Genomic DNA, 16332 nt, shown 5'->3' with positions numbered 1-16332 from the left:
CAAGGCCCACCTTGACCAGCACAGTGCTGGCTATATGACATAACATAACTAGGAACTATTATGGTTTACTGAACTCCTCTAATGCTGGAAGGTGACGTTTGAAACCAACAGTAAATAACAGATTAGGTTCCCCTTAAGTTCCCCTTAACCAAATACTTACGATGTCCCTCCAAACTACTGACAACAGCTGCATTTGTGTTTGTTCGACGACAAGTTTCTTATTCTCTAGTGATGTCGCGAAGCAACATTTTCACTTACGATATTGCAGCCTTGAATTTCGATATCGGTCCAATATCAGCAACAATCATACGTAATTTATTTTGTAGTATGGAATGTTAGAAAAGGCTTTGTGAAGTAATATTACTCAGAGAACAATAATCAGCAACAGTAACTATGAGAAAACAGACCATTATTATTAACCAATGGGTTATGTAAAGTAATTAAAAATAAGAATGTACTACAATTGAATAAAATTATTAGGAAATCCAGAAAAATAACTTCAATAAAACCAAAAACAAAAATATATATTTCAATTGCAACAAAACCACTGCTTAATTTAAACAAACATATTCTACATTTGACTATATAAAAGAAAAAAAAGAAAAAACAATTTTGAAAACCATTAGAAATAATCTCAATTAAAAAAAACATACAAATGATAATTTTAAAGTCCAAAATAAAGTCCAATTCAGTTATTTTTTTTACTGTCAGTATATTGTAGGCAGACCATTTGCTTTTTCCACATGTGTGGCAATACACTTTTGAACTTCTTGACGCAACAGGGGTTTCATTTTATTGACAATCGCTGTTCCTGCTGTGCACATCTTGGCCTCTGAGGGGGAGTGTGATACACACAATGAGACACACACTTGCACGAACAAGGAAAGCAGAAGTCACAATCGAATGTGATAACTGTTATGATAACTTGTTTTTCAATCTGAAGAATATATGCCAAGGAGTATTGTTATATTGCCCTATTCTATGTGTTTATACACCGTTTTTGTACCAATATTCATTATTTTGAGAGATACAAGTGCCACGAGTTCAACGCTAATTTTCATTAGCTCGTCAAATGTGTTTTTCATTCATTGTGTGTTAGCTTGCGATTTTTGTGAACAAAAACAGATAAAGAAATGAAGGCTGTGATGTACAACCCCAATTCCAATGAAGTTGGGACGTGGTGTTAAACATAAATAAAAGCAGAATATAATGATTTGCAAATCATGTTCAACCTATATTTAATTGAATACACGACAAATACGAGATATTTAATGTTCAAACTGATAAACTTTATTGTTTTTAGCAAATAATCATTAACTTGGAATTTTATGGCTGCAAAAAAGCTGGACAGGTGGCAAAAAAGACTGAGAAAGTTGAGGAATGCTCATCAAACACCTGTTCGGAACATCCCACAGGTGAACAGGCTAATTGGGAACAGGTAGGTGCCATGATTGGGTATAAAAGGAGCTTCCCTGAATTGGTCAGTCATTCACAAGCAAAGATGGGGCGAGGTTCACCTATTTGCAAAAAAGTGCGTGAGAAAATAGTCGAACAGTTTAAGGCCAATGTTCCTCAACGTACAATTGCAAGGAATTTAGGGATTTCATCATCTACGGTCCATAATATCATCAAAAGTTTCAGAGAATCTGGAGAAATCACTGCATGTAAGCGGAAAGGCCGAAAACCAACATTGAATGCCCGTGACCTTCGATCCCTCAGGTGGCACTGCATCAAAAACCGACATCAATGTGTAAAGCATATCATCACATGGGCTCAGGAACACTTCAGAAAACCAATGTCAGTAAATACAGTTCAGTATATCCGTAAGTGAAACTTGAAACTCTACTATGCAAAGCAAAAGCCATTTATCAACAACACCCTGAAACGCCGCCGGCTTCTCTGGGCCTGAGCTCATCTAAGATGGACTAATGCAAAGTGGAAAAGTGTTCTGTGGTCCGGCGAGTCCACATTTCAAATTGTTTTGTGGACGTCGTGTCCTCCGGGCCAAAGAGGGAAAGAACCATCCGGACTGTTATGGAGGCAAAGTTCAAAAGCCAGCATCTGTGATGGTATGGGGCTGTGTTAGTGCCAATGGCATGGGTAACTTACACATCTGTGAAGGCACCGTTAATGCTGAAAGGTACATACAGGTTTTGGAGAAACATATGATGCCATCCAAGCAACGTCTTTTTCATGGACGCCCCTGCTTATTTCAGCAAGACAATGCCAAACCACATTCTGCACGTGTTACAACAGCGTGGCTTCGTAGTAAAAAAGTGCGGGTCCTAGACTGGCCTGCCTGCAGTCCAGACCTGTCTCCCATTGAAAATATGTGGCGCATTATGAAGCGTAAAATACGACAACGGAGACCCCGGACTGTTGAACAGCTGAAGCTGTACATCAAGCAAGAATGGGAAAGAATTCCACCTACAAAGCTTCAATAATTAGTGTCGTCAGTTCCCAAACGTTTATTGAATGTTGTTAAAAGAAACGGTGATGTCACATAGTGGTAAACATGACCCTGTCCCAGCTTTTCTGGAACGTGTTGCAGCCATAAAATTCTAAGTTAATGATTATTTGCTAAAAACAATAAAGTTTTTCAGTTTGAACATTAAATATCTTGTCTTTGTAGTGTATTCAATTACAATAGGTTGAACATGATTGTTTTGTTTGTCCTGTTCGGCTGTTAGGTCAAGCAGAATGGAAAATCTGTATCCCTTTAATGCCGAAACAGTTTTACTGAGTCACAGTCGAGTTTTTAAACTTCTGCTGTGGTATTCTAATTGAGGTTTATTGAGAATCAGATTTGATCAGTCGAACAGAACAAAGTTGCTAGAAGGGAGAAAGAAACAAAGACAAAATACAAAGCACTAATTGTAAACAGGATGAGAGAAGTAAATCATTACATTATCTACAACAATGAAACGTTAAATATGAGTGTTGCATAGGGCTGTATATCGTGTTACACCCTGTGAGGGAAGGACAGGACAAGGACAGGAGAAGAAGCATGCAGGACCAGGGCCGTGAACCCGGCTGTACAACTGAAGTGTGGTGGCATTAATTATGTAAATTATAAAAGTGAACAGGACGAGAGTATAAGTGAGGGGATACACGAGCGATTTGCATATTCATGAGTTATTTGTTGCAGTAAGGGGTGTGTGCCTGCGGATGCATGCAAGTGAATTGATACCGTTTTACATGCACAAAGACTAACAGAAGTGTCCTGTAATTGCTGTGGCCACACCGCGGTGGCTGAGGAACACACCCAATCAATCGAGGGGCGGGATCAGGCCCAGGGTTCCACCCGAGAGCAGCCCGGCGGACGGGAGACGTCCCACACAGATGGGGCGCCACCGAGGCGCCCCGACAATCGGCCACCCAGCGGGGGCCGCAGGGACCCAATGCCACCCTACCCCAGATAACCACCCCACCCCACTCCACCCACCGCCCCAACACCAAGCAGTCATCCAGCCCGGGGTGCCCGGCCTCGGGAGCACCGCCATGCAAGTAAGTGAGACCCACCTCCACCCCTGTTACTATGACTGCCAGGTCCCCGACTGCCAGGTCCCTGACTGCCAGGTCCCCGACGAGCAGTTATTGGCCCTACCCCGTGTATCAGTGCCCCCCCCCCCCCCGAGTGGAGTGGTGCATTAAAATCTGGACAGGTCAGTGAGCCGAGGGGGTGGGGGCAGGGCTGCCAGGCACTACTGCCTAAAAGCCAAACCCCCCGCCACCCACGACTCACCACCCCCCAGAGATAGGTGTATGCGGTGCATTAAAACATGGGGAGTGTGTGTGATGCATTTAAAATCCAGGGGGGCAGGGCGCACGGACCGGGAAACAGCACAGATGTACTGAAACCCAATCCAAAACCCACACCCTCCCGATCCCATACCAGTCCCCCAGGAACCCTTTGATATGTGTATGTGCCCAGATGTGATTAGTGAGAAATATATACAGCGAATGGTGTGAGTGTGTGCTAAGTTAGTGATTAAGAGGCATGGCTCCCACAGGTCCGGCCCATCAGGCCTGATAACCACCGACGAAGAACGACATCCCACCCAGACCTGCAGCAAGTCGAACATGATTGGCAAATCATTGTATTCTGTTTTTATTTATGTTTAACAAAACGTCCCAACTTCATTGGAATTGGGGTTGTATTTGAATATTCAATAGGTGTAATTCTTTACTTGTGTGTATTTAGTTTTAAGGTGAACCTCAAAGAGACTGTCAATAAACGACTTTAAGCAAGCAACATTCACTCTTATTCCTTGCTCATATGTTAGCACCTTAGCAACGTGTTGATGTGATCATGTGGGCCATCCGGAGGCTACTGGATAGAAGTGTTGGAGCGGAGCATGGAATAGACTGCTTGTATAGGAGTGGTAAAATCGAATTTAGATCCAGTCTAATCTGATGCGATCGTTTTTTGAGCTCAAAGATCAGATCGGGACACCCCTATTATTCTCATCGTTTCTACAATTAACAGTTTATGGTCATAACAACGAGGAAGAAGTTGGCCCATATGGTGAAGAGACACAAAAACACAAAGTCGAGCATCTCTGTCATGTATACAGCCCGTCAAGTCAATGTGCAAGTTCAAATCTTATCACTAAAACATAAACAACAAGACTACACCAAGAACACAAATCACAATGTATGGTACATGGAAGAGGACAGATCTGTACTATTTTTTATCCTGGGGCCGTTGAAATGCTTTCAAAGTCAATCAAATGGCAAAAGGAGAAACTAAATTCCTCTAATACGCTGTGCGCTTACTTTCATTTGTCTGTCTTGGACGCAAGAAGTTGGGAATTTCCATTTGAATTTGGGGTGGGGGTCCCGTTGCAATTCAAAGTTTGAAAAGAGAAAATCTCGATTTTCAGTATTATCCAGATTTCACCATCATTTAATGTGTTCTCGCTAGACACATAAGCCATCTTGCATCATGGAAAATGATTGCTATAAATCAAACAAAAACAGCCAGCCAACTAACAAACAGCACTCAAAACCTAGTTACCTCACACTCTCTCACTTTGGTGCTTGGCATAAGTACCCAACACTGCTGTCATGTTTTCTAAAAACTTGAAGGGAAATAAAAGAGAGAGAAAAACACTCTGCAAAACTTTATAAAACTTTATAAGCTTTATAAACCCTGTCTCACTTGTTTATGTAAATAGTCCATGCCACTTTGCATTGGTGCCCATCTTTATTCAGGACATCAGCGCATGGACAAATGTCAATAGCTAAACATGATAAGCAGTCTCTGGACTCTACAGGCCACTTGCCAAGATGGAGCAGTGATAAAAGGACAACACGCTGGTAGTTGTGTTTGTTTTCCAGCCTAGCACAAGCTGCTGGGAGATGTTTCTTTGCCACTCACTTTAGGTGGTCTGAAGGCATGGTGCCAGTGAGTCGGATGAAGAGAATTAACGGTGGACATAAGCTCTTGTAAACCAGTGTACCTTACTGGCATTAGGTATTTTTTAACAGCAACACATCAAATGGGGATTCAACTTGTCAACGAATGAATAAACATTCAATTTCCTCTGCTGCATGCAGAAAAAAACAACCTTGCAAATCACTTGTCACGAGTCAAAGCTATGCTACTCACTCAGGTTGTGTGTGCAGTAGGGAAGGGGGTAATTTTAAAAGCCGAGCATGAAATATTCTGTCACTCACCTCCCTTCAGCTGCTCTTCTGCAACATCCATGTCATTGTCTGCAGAAGGTGAGAAAAGACAGTCTGTCAAAGCATGTTGTTGATAGAACATCTTTAAAATGTGTCTCTTGATTATAATTATAGAATTATAGAATTAGAATTATAATCATTGGATCTTATCTATTCCATTTGTATGTGCTTGCTATGTTCATTACAGAAGGTATTGTACATTTTGCAAAAATAAAATTTTGTGACAGTAATAAAGAGCTAATTACAAACATGATAGTTTGCTTTATAACTATCCTCTTTGCCCTCACACCTCCTTGGCTCTATTACATTAAAATGACTCACCGTATTTGTGAGTGTGTATGTGTGTGTGTGAGAGACATCCTTTTTCAATTACATCTATAGAAGTTGGCTAAGCATATATTACGCAAAACCTCCCGTTTCCTCCCAATACAAGTAATGTAAGCTGAGTTGGACAAGTGGGTCTTCAAAATCTCTTTGATTTTTTCAGAGCCTGACGGAGTGAACCAGAGGTGTTTCTGCTCGGACGAGTTTTGCTGCAAAGTAGGAGATGACAAGACAGCTTTGGATGTTGCTTATTAAGCAGACAGAGAGCAACTATGCTTGGCTCCCATTATACAAACACACAAAGATTCGGCTCAGATCAGCATGAAGCTTTAAAGCATGACATTATATGCTGGGTGATGCCTTGAAAAACATACACGCTATTAGTATGTGTAAGAGCATCAATATGGCTGCAAGAGTATGTCTGTGCCATGATTGCACCTGAGTGAGCAACCATCCAGTGCGATGAAAGGCTTTTGTCATCTGCTCTGAGCACATCAGAGCTCCTAGTGGAGTCAGTGACAGCCTTTTTCCCCCCTATTGTATAACACTGAATAAAAGGCTACAGTGCATTCATCTAAGGCTGCTTTGGGAAACATGGAGAGTCTCAGCTACTGTCACATGCACAATTCTAGCAAGTAGCCAGCGAAAACACAAAAAAACTAGATGTGCGCATGCAAAAACGGGTGTAAACTTGAATGCGTACGCAAACAGATGGTAGCTTAATTTTGCACGTCGTGGGAGGAGTATACGCAAATAGATGAATTTAGCATGACACAGTAAAACTGTTCCGGCATACAAAGAATACAGATTTTCCATTCTTAACCTAGCAGCCGAACAGGACAAAAAAAAAAAAAAAGATGAATTTAGCATGTAAAATTTTGATTTATCAAACCAAAGATGAATTGCAGTGGCTGATTTTGCATCGTTAAATTGCACGCCTGAAAGCCAGAAGAATACCAGCCTGTGCCATCATCGCGCAGAGATAATGAAAGGTGGTGGTACAACTTTTCTCCACGTGTTAACATTTTTGAAATGCCAACAAACATCACAAGAACGATGATTTAGCAATGCAATTTTGAAGCTTATCATCAGAGGGCTGAATTGGAGCCAGTCACAAGAAGGAGTCATGCCATTTGCACCCATGACAAAATTACTTTTTTAACTCTGCATTTTTGTGTCTGGGACTGTTGTTGACCTCTCCCAGAGCAGTTTCAGGTGTGCTGGCCAACGTTTTAAATGCAATGTTACACAGGATAGGCATACACATCCCAGAGATTTGAATGAAGCTGGTGCATCTCTCAAATGCTCCACTTGTGTGTGTGGTTTTTATGTTTTACTGTGACCGTGTGCTGCACTTTGAAGCTGGCTACAGTAACACCTATGAGTGGGTGAACGCGCAACAGGCATGCAAACACACACAGGAAAGTGAATTGCAAAATTGAAAAACTGCATTCCCTAAGGGCGTATTGTCCCGCGCAGAGCACACTGTCCCATTTTTAGCAGTTACGCTATTTATTTCAGTCTCTGTCCATGTCTGGACAGTATGCCAAAACATGTTCAGACATGTTTATAAAATGTATCCTTACATCTGCCAAAATTGACTAAGAGGGTGTGAGCTTGTGCGCTTTCTGGCAATCACATCTCTAACACGCTGTGGTCTTCTCATTTCCCTGCCCTGGGGGAAAGCCTTGTGAAACCAACACAGACTTCATTTTCACCCCTCACAGAGCTGCTGCAGCCCCTCATATCCTCTGTCAATGTAATACGTGTGTGAGATACAAGCGTGTGAGCACAGTGCAGCTTCGCCACTTCCCAAGCAGTGGGGGGTAGAGGTGGTGGGGCGGGCGCTTCCGTCACAGACGTGGTTGTGGGGGCATGGAGTTGGAGTATAGAGTGTATTAACAGCCATGTAAACAATTGTCAATCGCAAAGTCAGTGAAAGTGTTGGAGAGAAACACAACAGCCCCTATGGATGGGAGGGCTGGTTTCATATTATCAGCACTGAGGCTCACCAAGGAGATGAAATTATGGAAACCAGCTTGTGGCCAGCCACCCTGATAATATGAGTTGAAAAGTGTAACCAGAATCAATTTCAATGTGGTTTCACTGTCTAAAACCACAGCTGCCCTCACTGCTTGCAAATTCTGTGCTAAGACAAGCATGATGTCAATCAAAAACTACCCAATGGAATCATGTTATTCTGTATGAATTGATTTACCTATTCATATTTGTATATACTGTAGCTGAACCTTGTGTGTGGAATGACTTAAAATGTGTGTAGTGTATTAAAAAAAACAACACCAGTAGTCCTCTAAGCAAGCTAAAAGATGGATTGAAGGGATTGTCTTTATATGTAGTTTCTGTTCATATCAAATCCTTCCTTCTTTCCTTGATGGCTTATAATGTGAACTTGAAATGTGGGACTTGTAATACTGTTTAGTTGTCCAGCATGTGATCACAAAACAACATCTTGAAAAAATGTTCATCACTTTTTTTCTGTACAATTTGTTGAAACTCATCTTGGTTTATTTTATTGTGTGTTTTTTTTTAGTATGACGTCGTTAACTAATCATGAGCATTACATAGAGATTTTAATTTGTAGCTGAACCAAGCCAAGCTGGTCCACCATGATAAATGCTTAAACCCTACCTTAATATATACCATTCACATACAATTCATCTTCCTCTTTAACTGTATGTGCGCACTAAGGCTAAATTGTTGGTATCTTTCCTCAAAGAAAAGAAAAACTCACAGTGGTCACTGATATAACAATACTGAAAATTCACTAAAGAAAATCAGGCATTGCTTTTTTTATAGTCCAGAAGAATCATACAAAATTATAATAATACAAATTATAAAAACGAAAGTGGCCTGGACTTGACTTCATATTTTCTTGCACAACCATTTGACCCTGAAATCAAACTATTCTGGAACCTTTAGGACTTGAGACTTATTCACCTGGTGACAGGGATTTTGGCCCACTCTTCGTGGGCAAACTGCTCCAGCTGCCTCAGGTTTGAAGGGTTCCTTCTCCAGACTGCATGTTTCAGCTCCTTCCACAGATGTTCAGTAGAATTAACTGTGTGTGGATCAAGGCTTTTCAGAATAGTCAAATGCTTTGTTCTCAGCCATTCTTGACCATATGCTTTGTGTTTTTATCCTGTTGGACTTGTGGCTGTGACCAAGTTTTCTGCCACTGGACAGCCCAGTTCGTTCCAGAATGTTTTAATAGTCTTGACATTTTATTCTATCATGCAGATTCAAGACACCCCACAGCCCTGTGACCACTGTGTACCAACAATTTAGTGCCACTTAAATTGTTCAGTGAATGTTATAGTTTGGCTTTTTCCTCGTTTATTTATTTATTAAATTGGATCTTGTACGAAAAAATAATGTAATTAGTACAAAACCTACTTAGGGGATTACCTGACTTTTTTTTAATCATTAGAGTGCTTGGCTGTGGGGCTTTACGCACGGGTTCCTGCAGTCATAATGCTGGAAAGAATTTCTTACAGCACTTGTCTTTTTGTAAGATTTCATACTATGTTCTCGTGGTCAAGAGGAAATGCGACGGTTCATGTGAGCCCACAAGAAATGCATGGCAACATAATTTACATGGTCTTCTAAATGATAAAGCACAGAAAGGGGAGAATGAGTGGCAAAAGTGGCGTGGAGACGAGGAGAGGTCTAAGTGAGAGCGAGTGAGGACTACAGGAGACGATAATAGGCAGAGTCCGTGTGATGTGACATCAAATGCTCACTGATGTCAGGGGACTCAAGAATCTCTCAGGTGTCCGTGTGATGCACTGAATGCAGAAGCAAAAACATCTGATTGCCTGTCTCTGACCGTGAGGATGATGGAAAGTTCCGAAGCACACCTGCTATCATTCTTCGCAGGCTAAATAAATGTCTTTGTACACGTTGCAATGTTACCAATCAGCATTTCTTTGTTTGTTTGTGTCAAACCGATAAGCTTCGCAATCGTCCTTTGAGGCATAGTGTCAAGTTTACAGTCACAGCAGAAATTGTGTTATCATTATTTTCACCATCATTCTTCATAGAGCGGCAGTTGTCTTTGAGTATGGTTTGAGCATGCAAATAATGTGAACAAATTAAAGAGATGGAGAATTGGACAAATGTGTAAGACCTAGTCTTTCTTGGACTATAAGGGGCGTCATATCCCCTCCCTCACACACATGGGCACAGAGTACCTGGGCTGGCATCTTGGCACTTAGAGTGGTATTTTATGGGAGCACAGCTGTTGTATATCTCTATTATTTATATTTAAGAATAAGCAAACCATTTAAAAATTGAAGTATAATCTTTGACATTCATCTTTACTGACTTATTTTCACTGTTGGGAGGAAACCCTATGTGTCTAAATATAGTTAATTTGATATATATATATATATATATATATATATATACACAGAAAGTATTCAGACCCCCTTAAATTCTTCACTCTTTTTTATATTGCAGCCATTTGCTAAAATCATTTAAGTAAATTTTTTTCCACATTAATGGTGAACCTTCGGCCCAGTCTGCGGTTCTGACCACTCTGGAGAAGGTTTTCGTCCAGGATATCCTTGTACTTGGCCGCATTCATCTTTTCTTCGATTGCAACCAGTCGTCCTGTCCCTGCAGCTGAAGAACACCCCCACAGCATGATGCTGCCACCACCATGCTTCACTGTTGGGACTGTATTGGACAGGTGATGAGCAGTGCCTGTTTTTCTCCACAAATGGCACTTAGAATTAAGGCCAACAATTTCGATCTTGGTCTCATCAGACCAGAGAATCTTATTTCTTACCATCTTGGAGTCCTTCAGGTGTTTTTTTTTTTTTTTTTTGTAGCAAACTCCATGCAAGCTTTCATGTGTCTTACAATGAGGAGAGGCTTCCGTCGGGCCACTCTGCCATACTGGTGGAGGGCTGCAGTGATCTTTGACTTTGTAGAACTTTCTCCCATCTCCCGACTGCATCTCTGGAGCTCAGCCACAGTGATTTTTGGGTTCTTCTTTACCTCTCTCACCAAGGCTCTTCTCCCCCTCAGTTTGGCCGGATGGCCAGCTCAAGGAAGGGTTCTGGTCGTCCCAAACGTCTTCCATTTAAGGATTATGGAGGCCACTGTGCTCTTAGGAACCTTAAGTGCAGCAGACATTTTTTTGTAACCTTGGCCAGATCTGTGCCTTGCCACAATTCTGTCTCTGAGCTCTTCAGGCAGTTCCTTTGACCTCATGATTCTCATTTGCTCTGACATGCACTGTGAGCTGTAAGGTCTTATATAGACAGGTATGTGGCTTTCCTAATCAAGTCCACTCAGTATAATCAAACACAGCTGGACTGCAATGAAGATGTAGAACCATCTCAAGGATGATCAGAAGAAATGGAGCGCCCCAGAGTTAAATATGAGTGTCATAGGAAAGGGTCTGAATACATATGGCTGTGTGATATTTCAGTTTTTCTTTTTTAACAACTCTGCAAAAATTCAACAATTCTGTTTTTTTTCTGTCAATATGGGGTGCTGTGTCTACATTAATTCGGAAAAAAAATACTTAAATGATTTTAGCAAATGGCTGAAATATAACAAAGAGTATATATATATATATATATATATATCATGGGTTTTGAGGTGGAAGCCCAAATTATGTAAAAATAAACAAATAAATACATGAAATTGTTTAAATTGTGGGCGCTGAATCTATAATCTATGACAGTTTAACTTTTTGAATGGAATTATGGAAATAAATAAACTTTGCCATGATATTCAAATTTTTTTGGAAAGGGTCTGTGTGTATATAATCTCAAATTGATACTATTGGTCTGACCCCAAGACACCCACCCGCCTTATACAATATATACATTGTTAACCAATTAAAAGTGTTAATAAAAGCTTCAGAAAAAGAATCTATAACTCTCTTGAACGCTCACTGCGTGGGAGGCGTGCGCCATTACGTCTTCTCAAGTTTTGAAAGTCTCTATGTTTTTAAGACAATAACGATGGAAAATAATTAGGTTAGATACATTTTCTTTTGCTTAAAAATAGATAGCTGTCATGCTTTGGTGCAGAAGAAATGTGTCAGCCTCAAAAGGAAATTGGCAGAAGCAGATTCATTTCTGTGTTATATGCGGAACCTCACGTGACCAAACGAGGAAAACAGGATTGCGGACTTCCTGAGTATTCTTCATTAGTTAACGTGACTACGGGTTGACGACATGATGGTTTGAAGAAGACCTTGCTAATTTTATTTTTTTATGGCTAGTGTCTTTGGACAAAAGTTACATACATATATATTCTTTATTTATACAAATATGATATGACACATGAACAAGAACAATGCCCAAACATTGCATATTGTCATCTTTGGTGGTTCTGTGGTGACATCTTGTTTTACCTGTGCCGAAAGGAAGTGCTTTCACTTCTTTTTCCGAATGCGAAAGTTGCTCGCGTACACACTTCTTATTACACTTGCGCATTACACTGTTTTAGTCAGCTCATCGTTTTATTGATTGCATCACTCATGGCTCTTAGACCTTTGAAAAGGTTTTAGATGATTATGTAACCAGTCATTTGTTTTTGTGAAGTATTAAAGCCTTTTTGTGTTGTTGAGAAGTCGACATGAGCATAGACTTTGATGCACACAGCTAGCAGTTGCGATGTGACCGTATCATTTTCAAATCAAATACAGCGCAATAAATTAGTGATTTTTTTCTTTCTTTTGGTGAATTAATTTGGCAGTTGAACATGATTTTGGGATGCTGTTGTGGTGTGCAAGGGTACATGAAATATACAAGGTATAATTCCAACTTAAAAGATGTGGTGTTTGGTAAACTAAACAAGATGAAGTTTTTTTTTTTTAGTTCCTGCAAAGTCAGGATTTGGGAGATGCGTGGATCACGACCGACAGGTACAACAATCTTATACATAAAATATAACAATACCATCATTGAATCTCAAATGTTGCCTCCGTGACAAGCAAAGATAGCTGTTTTGTTTCCCCTCTATTACCGCTTATGGCAAGATGTAGGGCAGTTATCTAGTGACAGCTCTTGTAAGTGGCCGGCATGATAAGTGGAGAAAACACCTCCACATTCTCATCTGAGAGCACTAATATGATGCGACGGGGACTGGGTAGACGAGGACAGGCGATATAATTAAGGTCTCTACCAAGAATGTAATCTTTTAGGAAGGCGAGCGGGACTGGTGATGGGCGCACACAGGGAACAAAACACTCTCCTTCTGGGAGAAGCGAGACGAAGGCCTGAGAGCCGCTATTCCGTTGGGGAGGTGGGGGGTGGAAAGTAAGGTAAATGGTAGGTAATGCAAGGCTGGTAAAGCCAGACAGCCTCAGCTGAGTGGCTCCCGAGCTATTCAACTCAATCCTCTATGGAGCCCCCATCAGAACTTGTTACGCCTTCTGCCCTCGCCAAGAAATAATGCTGCTACCAGGGATGGAGGGTGTAAGGGTGAGTCATAAAGTACAATGGGAGTAGAATGTAACAGATGTTTATCTCACAAAGTCTTGAAGGGCACTAACCAAGGATTATCAGTGGCTGTTAAGTATTAATACATTTGCTTCTTGCCAAAAATCTTGCCCATGATGATTGATGACATTTAAATGTTACATTAAAATCACATTGGATTATCAACAATTGTTTAGCAAACATCCGTTTGCGATACATTGACAAGTGCAGAAAATATTTACATTTACTCTTAAGGAAATACATAAGCACTTGTTTTAGAAAGCTGTCAGAAAAAAAATCTCATTTTGAATCTCCCAGATGATCATGTGGGTGTATCGAAAATGATAACACAAGATTCTGCAACTACTTCTTGGCATGTACACGGAACCAAAGTGACAAGACCATCCAAGATGTTTGGCTAGGTGAGCGGAGACAACATATAATACTCACAAAATGCACAATATAATTTAGCAATGAATTTAAAAATTAAGATAAATTGCCCGTAGGTGTGAATGTCAGTGCGAATGGTTGTTTGTTTATTTGTGCCCTGCAATTGGCTGGCGACCAGTTCAGGGTGTACCCCGCCTCTCCCCCGAAGATTGCTGGTAGTTAAGACACATACCTTCAAATATAATGGACATTTTCTTCTTGTAGATGGTGAAGTCAGTTTCTAGGAAGACACAGAAAATGACTCGTGTGATCTGCACAGAAAGAGGATGTAGAAAAACAATTAGTTCAAAAGTAAACTCAGCGTGTTCAATAAAAGAGTAACCAAGCGGAACATTTTGGATATTGAAACTTTGTGCAATAGCAAGACACAATCATCTTCATTCAGGAGTCTGATTAGGTACCATCCCTATTGAGACCACCCGAATTAGCCATTTGAGAGTTCTTGTAGCAAATAGTGAGCAGATAACCAGAATTAGCATTACCAAATGGGTGCACGTTAGAGCAGAGCAATATCCTTCAAGACCACAAAAGGAACAGGCAATTTCGACTGTTTTCACTGAGCATGCAATTTACTAAATTAAAATGGCAAAAACATGTTTTTACTTCACATGTGTGGGTAATAAAGCCATAATTACATTGATATTGGTAGCTTTCAAAAAAGGTACACCAGCTTGAACACTAAAACTTGTTCATCTTTACCTTTTCAATTTACAAGTGTTATGGTCAAAGAGAAATGTATACACAGATGTAAGAATATAATAAAGCCATAAAGTGAGCCCAATAAAATGCTGACTGCCAACTGTCCCACATTATTACCTGTAATAGGTGAAGTTGAAAATGGCCTATAATGATGTGCAGTCGGGGGAAAAAGAGAGAATGAAACACGCAGGTAACAGAGTTGTGTCTTAGCAGAAAAAACAAACTTAAGACAGCACAATGTTCATGTTTTTGGAGTTCTGCTCTCTGAAATCAGGTAGCCACCAGTCTGAATAACGGTAATTTTACACACTAACCATTAGAGTAGCATAATAGATACCATCATGGTTATTAGGTAGTCCTGCTATGGAGGGAGAAATTGAGCTCACTTTCTGGACCCAACACAGGGATCAAATTCAAAGAGACCCCCTTCTGGTTTCCATACAGGCACAGATCTATAAATAGTTCCACCACCGGGGCTTTGTAGTAAATGTTAGGGGTTACTTCAGGATGGGGATAGTTTATTTTGCTCGATCTCCAGAGAATGCTTGTTCATCAAATGTTGTCTCCCTCTCAATCAAACAATTAGGGAAAGAAAGCTAGTGGAATTGTGTGCACATTGTTAAACGATGCGCGGAAAAGTAATAATATGCCACGATAATGCATATGACAATGTACTGTGTACTATGCAGGATGGCAGCACCCCAGGAATCCCATTAGTCTTTTATGGAGCTTAATCCTAAAAGTGATTGCCCACTGTGAAACGAATCATAAAGGCAAGCCTTACTGTGAAACACAAAGAAAGGCTTCTTATGAGCCGATGCTGACTGTGTGTAACAAGATGTTCTGTTACTTAACCTGTTCATTTATTTCATTTCAGTTGGACCGGCCCCACTGGCACAGACGAGAAAATGAGGTGAAGGATGAGAAAACACACCACAGGGAACAAACTGTCGCATTACAAATGAAATGACTGCGAGGATCAAATTTAATTGTGCAGAAATGTAAGCGTGTGCAGCACTGGTAATGCAAATGTTTTCTGTAAGTCTTCACAAGGTTTTCACACACTGTTACTGGTATTTTGGCCCATTCCTCTATGCAGATCTCCTCTAGAGCAGTGGTATTTTGGGGCTGTCCCTGGGCAACACAGACTTTCAACTCCCTCCAAATATTTTCTATGGGGTTGAGATCTGGAGACTGGCGAGGCCACTCCAGGGCCTTGCAATGCTTCTTACAAAGCCACTCCTTCGTTGCCGGGCGGTTTGGGATCATTGTCATGCTGAAAGACCCAGCAACGTTTCATCTTCATTGCCCTTGCTGATGGAAGAAGGTTTTCACTCAAAATCTCACGATACATGGACCCATTCATTCTTTCCTTTACACGGATCAGTCGTCCTGGTCCCTTTGCAGAAAAACAGCCCCAAAACATGATGTTTCCACCCCATGCTTCACAGTAGGTATGGTGTTCTTTGGGTGCAACTCAGCATTCTTTCTCCTCCAAACACGGCAAGTTGAGTTTTTATCAAAAAGTTCTATTTTGGTTTCATCTGACCATATGACATTCTCCCAATCCTCTTGTGGATCATCCAAATGCTCGCTAGCAAACTTGAGACGGGCCTGGACATGTATTGGCTTAAGCAGGGGGACACGTCTGGGACTGCAGGATTTGAATCCCTGGCGGCGTAGTGTGTTACTGATGGTAGCCTTT

General features: G+C 40.9%; 1 protein-coding gene across 4 annotated transcripts in view; it reads right to left on the bottom strand.

The window, feature by feature from the left end:
* The window catches only part of macrod2 (mono-ADP ribosylhydrolase 2), a 487683-nt gene that overhangs the window by 34121 nt on the left and 437230 nt on the right, over nt 1-16332 (bottom strand). For all 4 annotated transcript variants that reach the window (XM_061790567.1, XM_061790571.1, XM_061790569.1 and 1 more), the window contains exons 9-10: nt 14101-14179; nt 5683-5721 (exon numbers count right to left, since the gene is read on the bottom strand). In XM_061790567.1, the coding sequence (XP_061646551.1) occupies nt 5683-5721; nt 14101-14179 (118 nt within the window). The remainder of the gene's footprint in view (nt 1-5682; nt 5722-14100; nt 14180-16332) is intronic.

This window comes from Phyllopteryx taeniolatus, chromosome 11 (assembly GCF_024500385.1).
Source record: "Phyllopteryx taeniolatus isolate TA_2022b chromosome 11, UOR_Ptae_1.2, whole genome shotgun sequence".
NCBI classification, from domain to species: Eukaryota; Metazoa; Chordata; class Actinopteri; order Syngnathiformes; family Syngnathidae; genus Phyllopteryx; species Phyllopteryx taeniolatus.
Note: the sequence above shows the minus strand (reverse complement) of the source record. Positions and strands in the feature narration are given on the sequence as shown.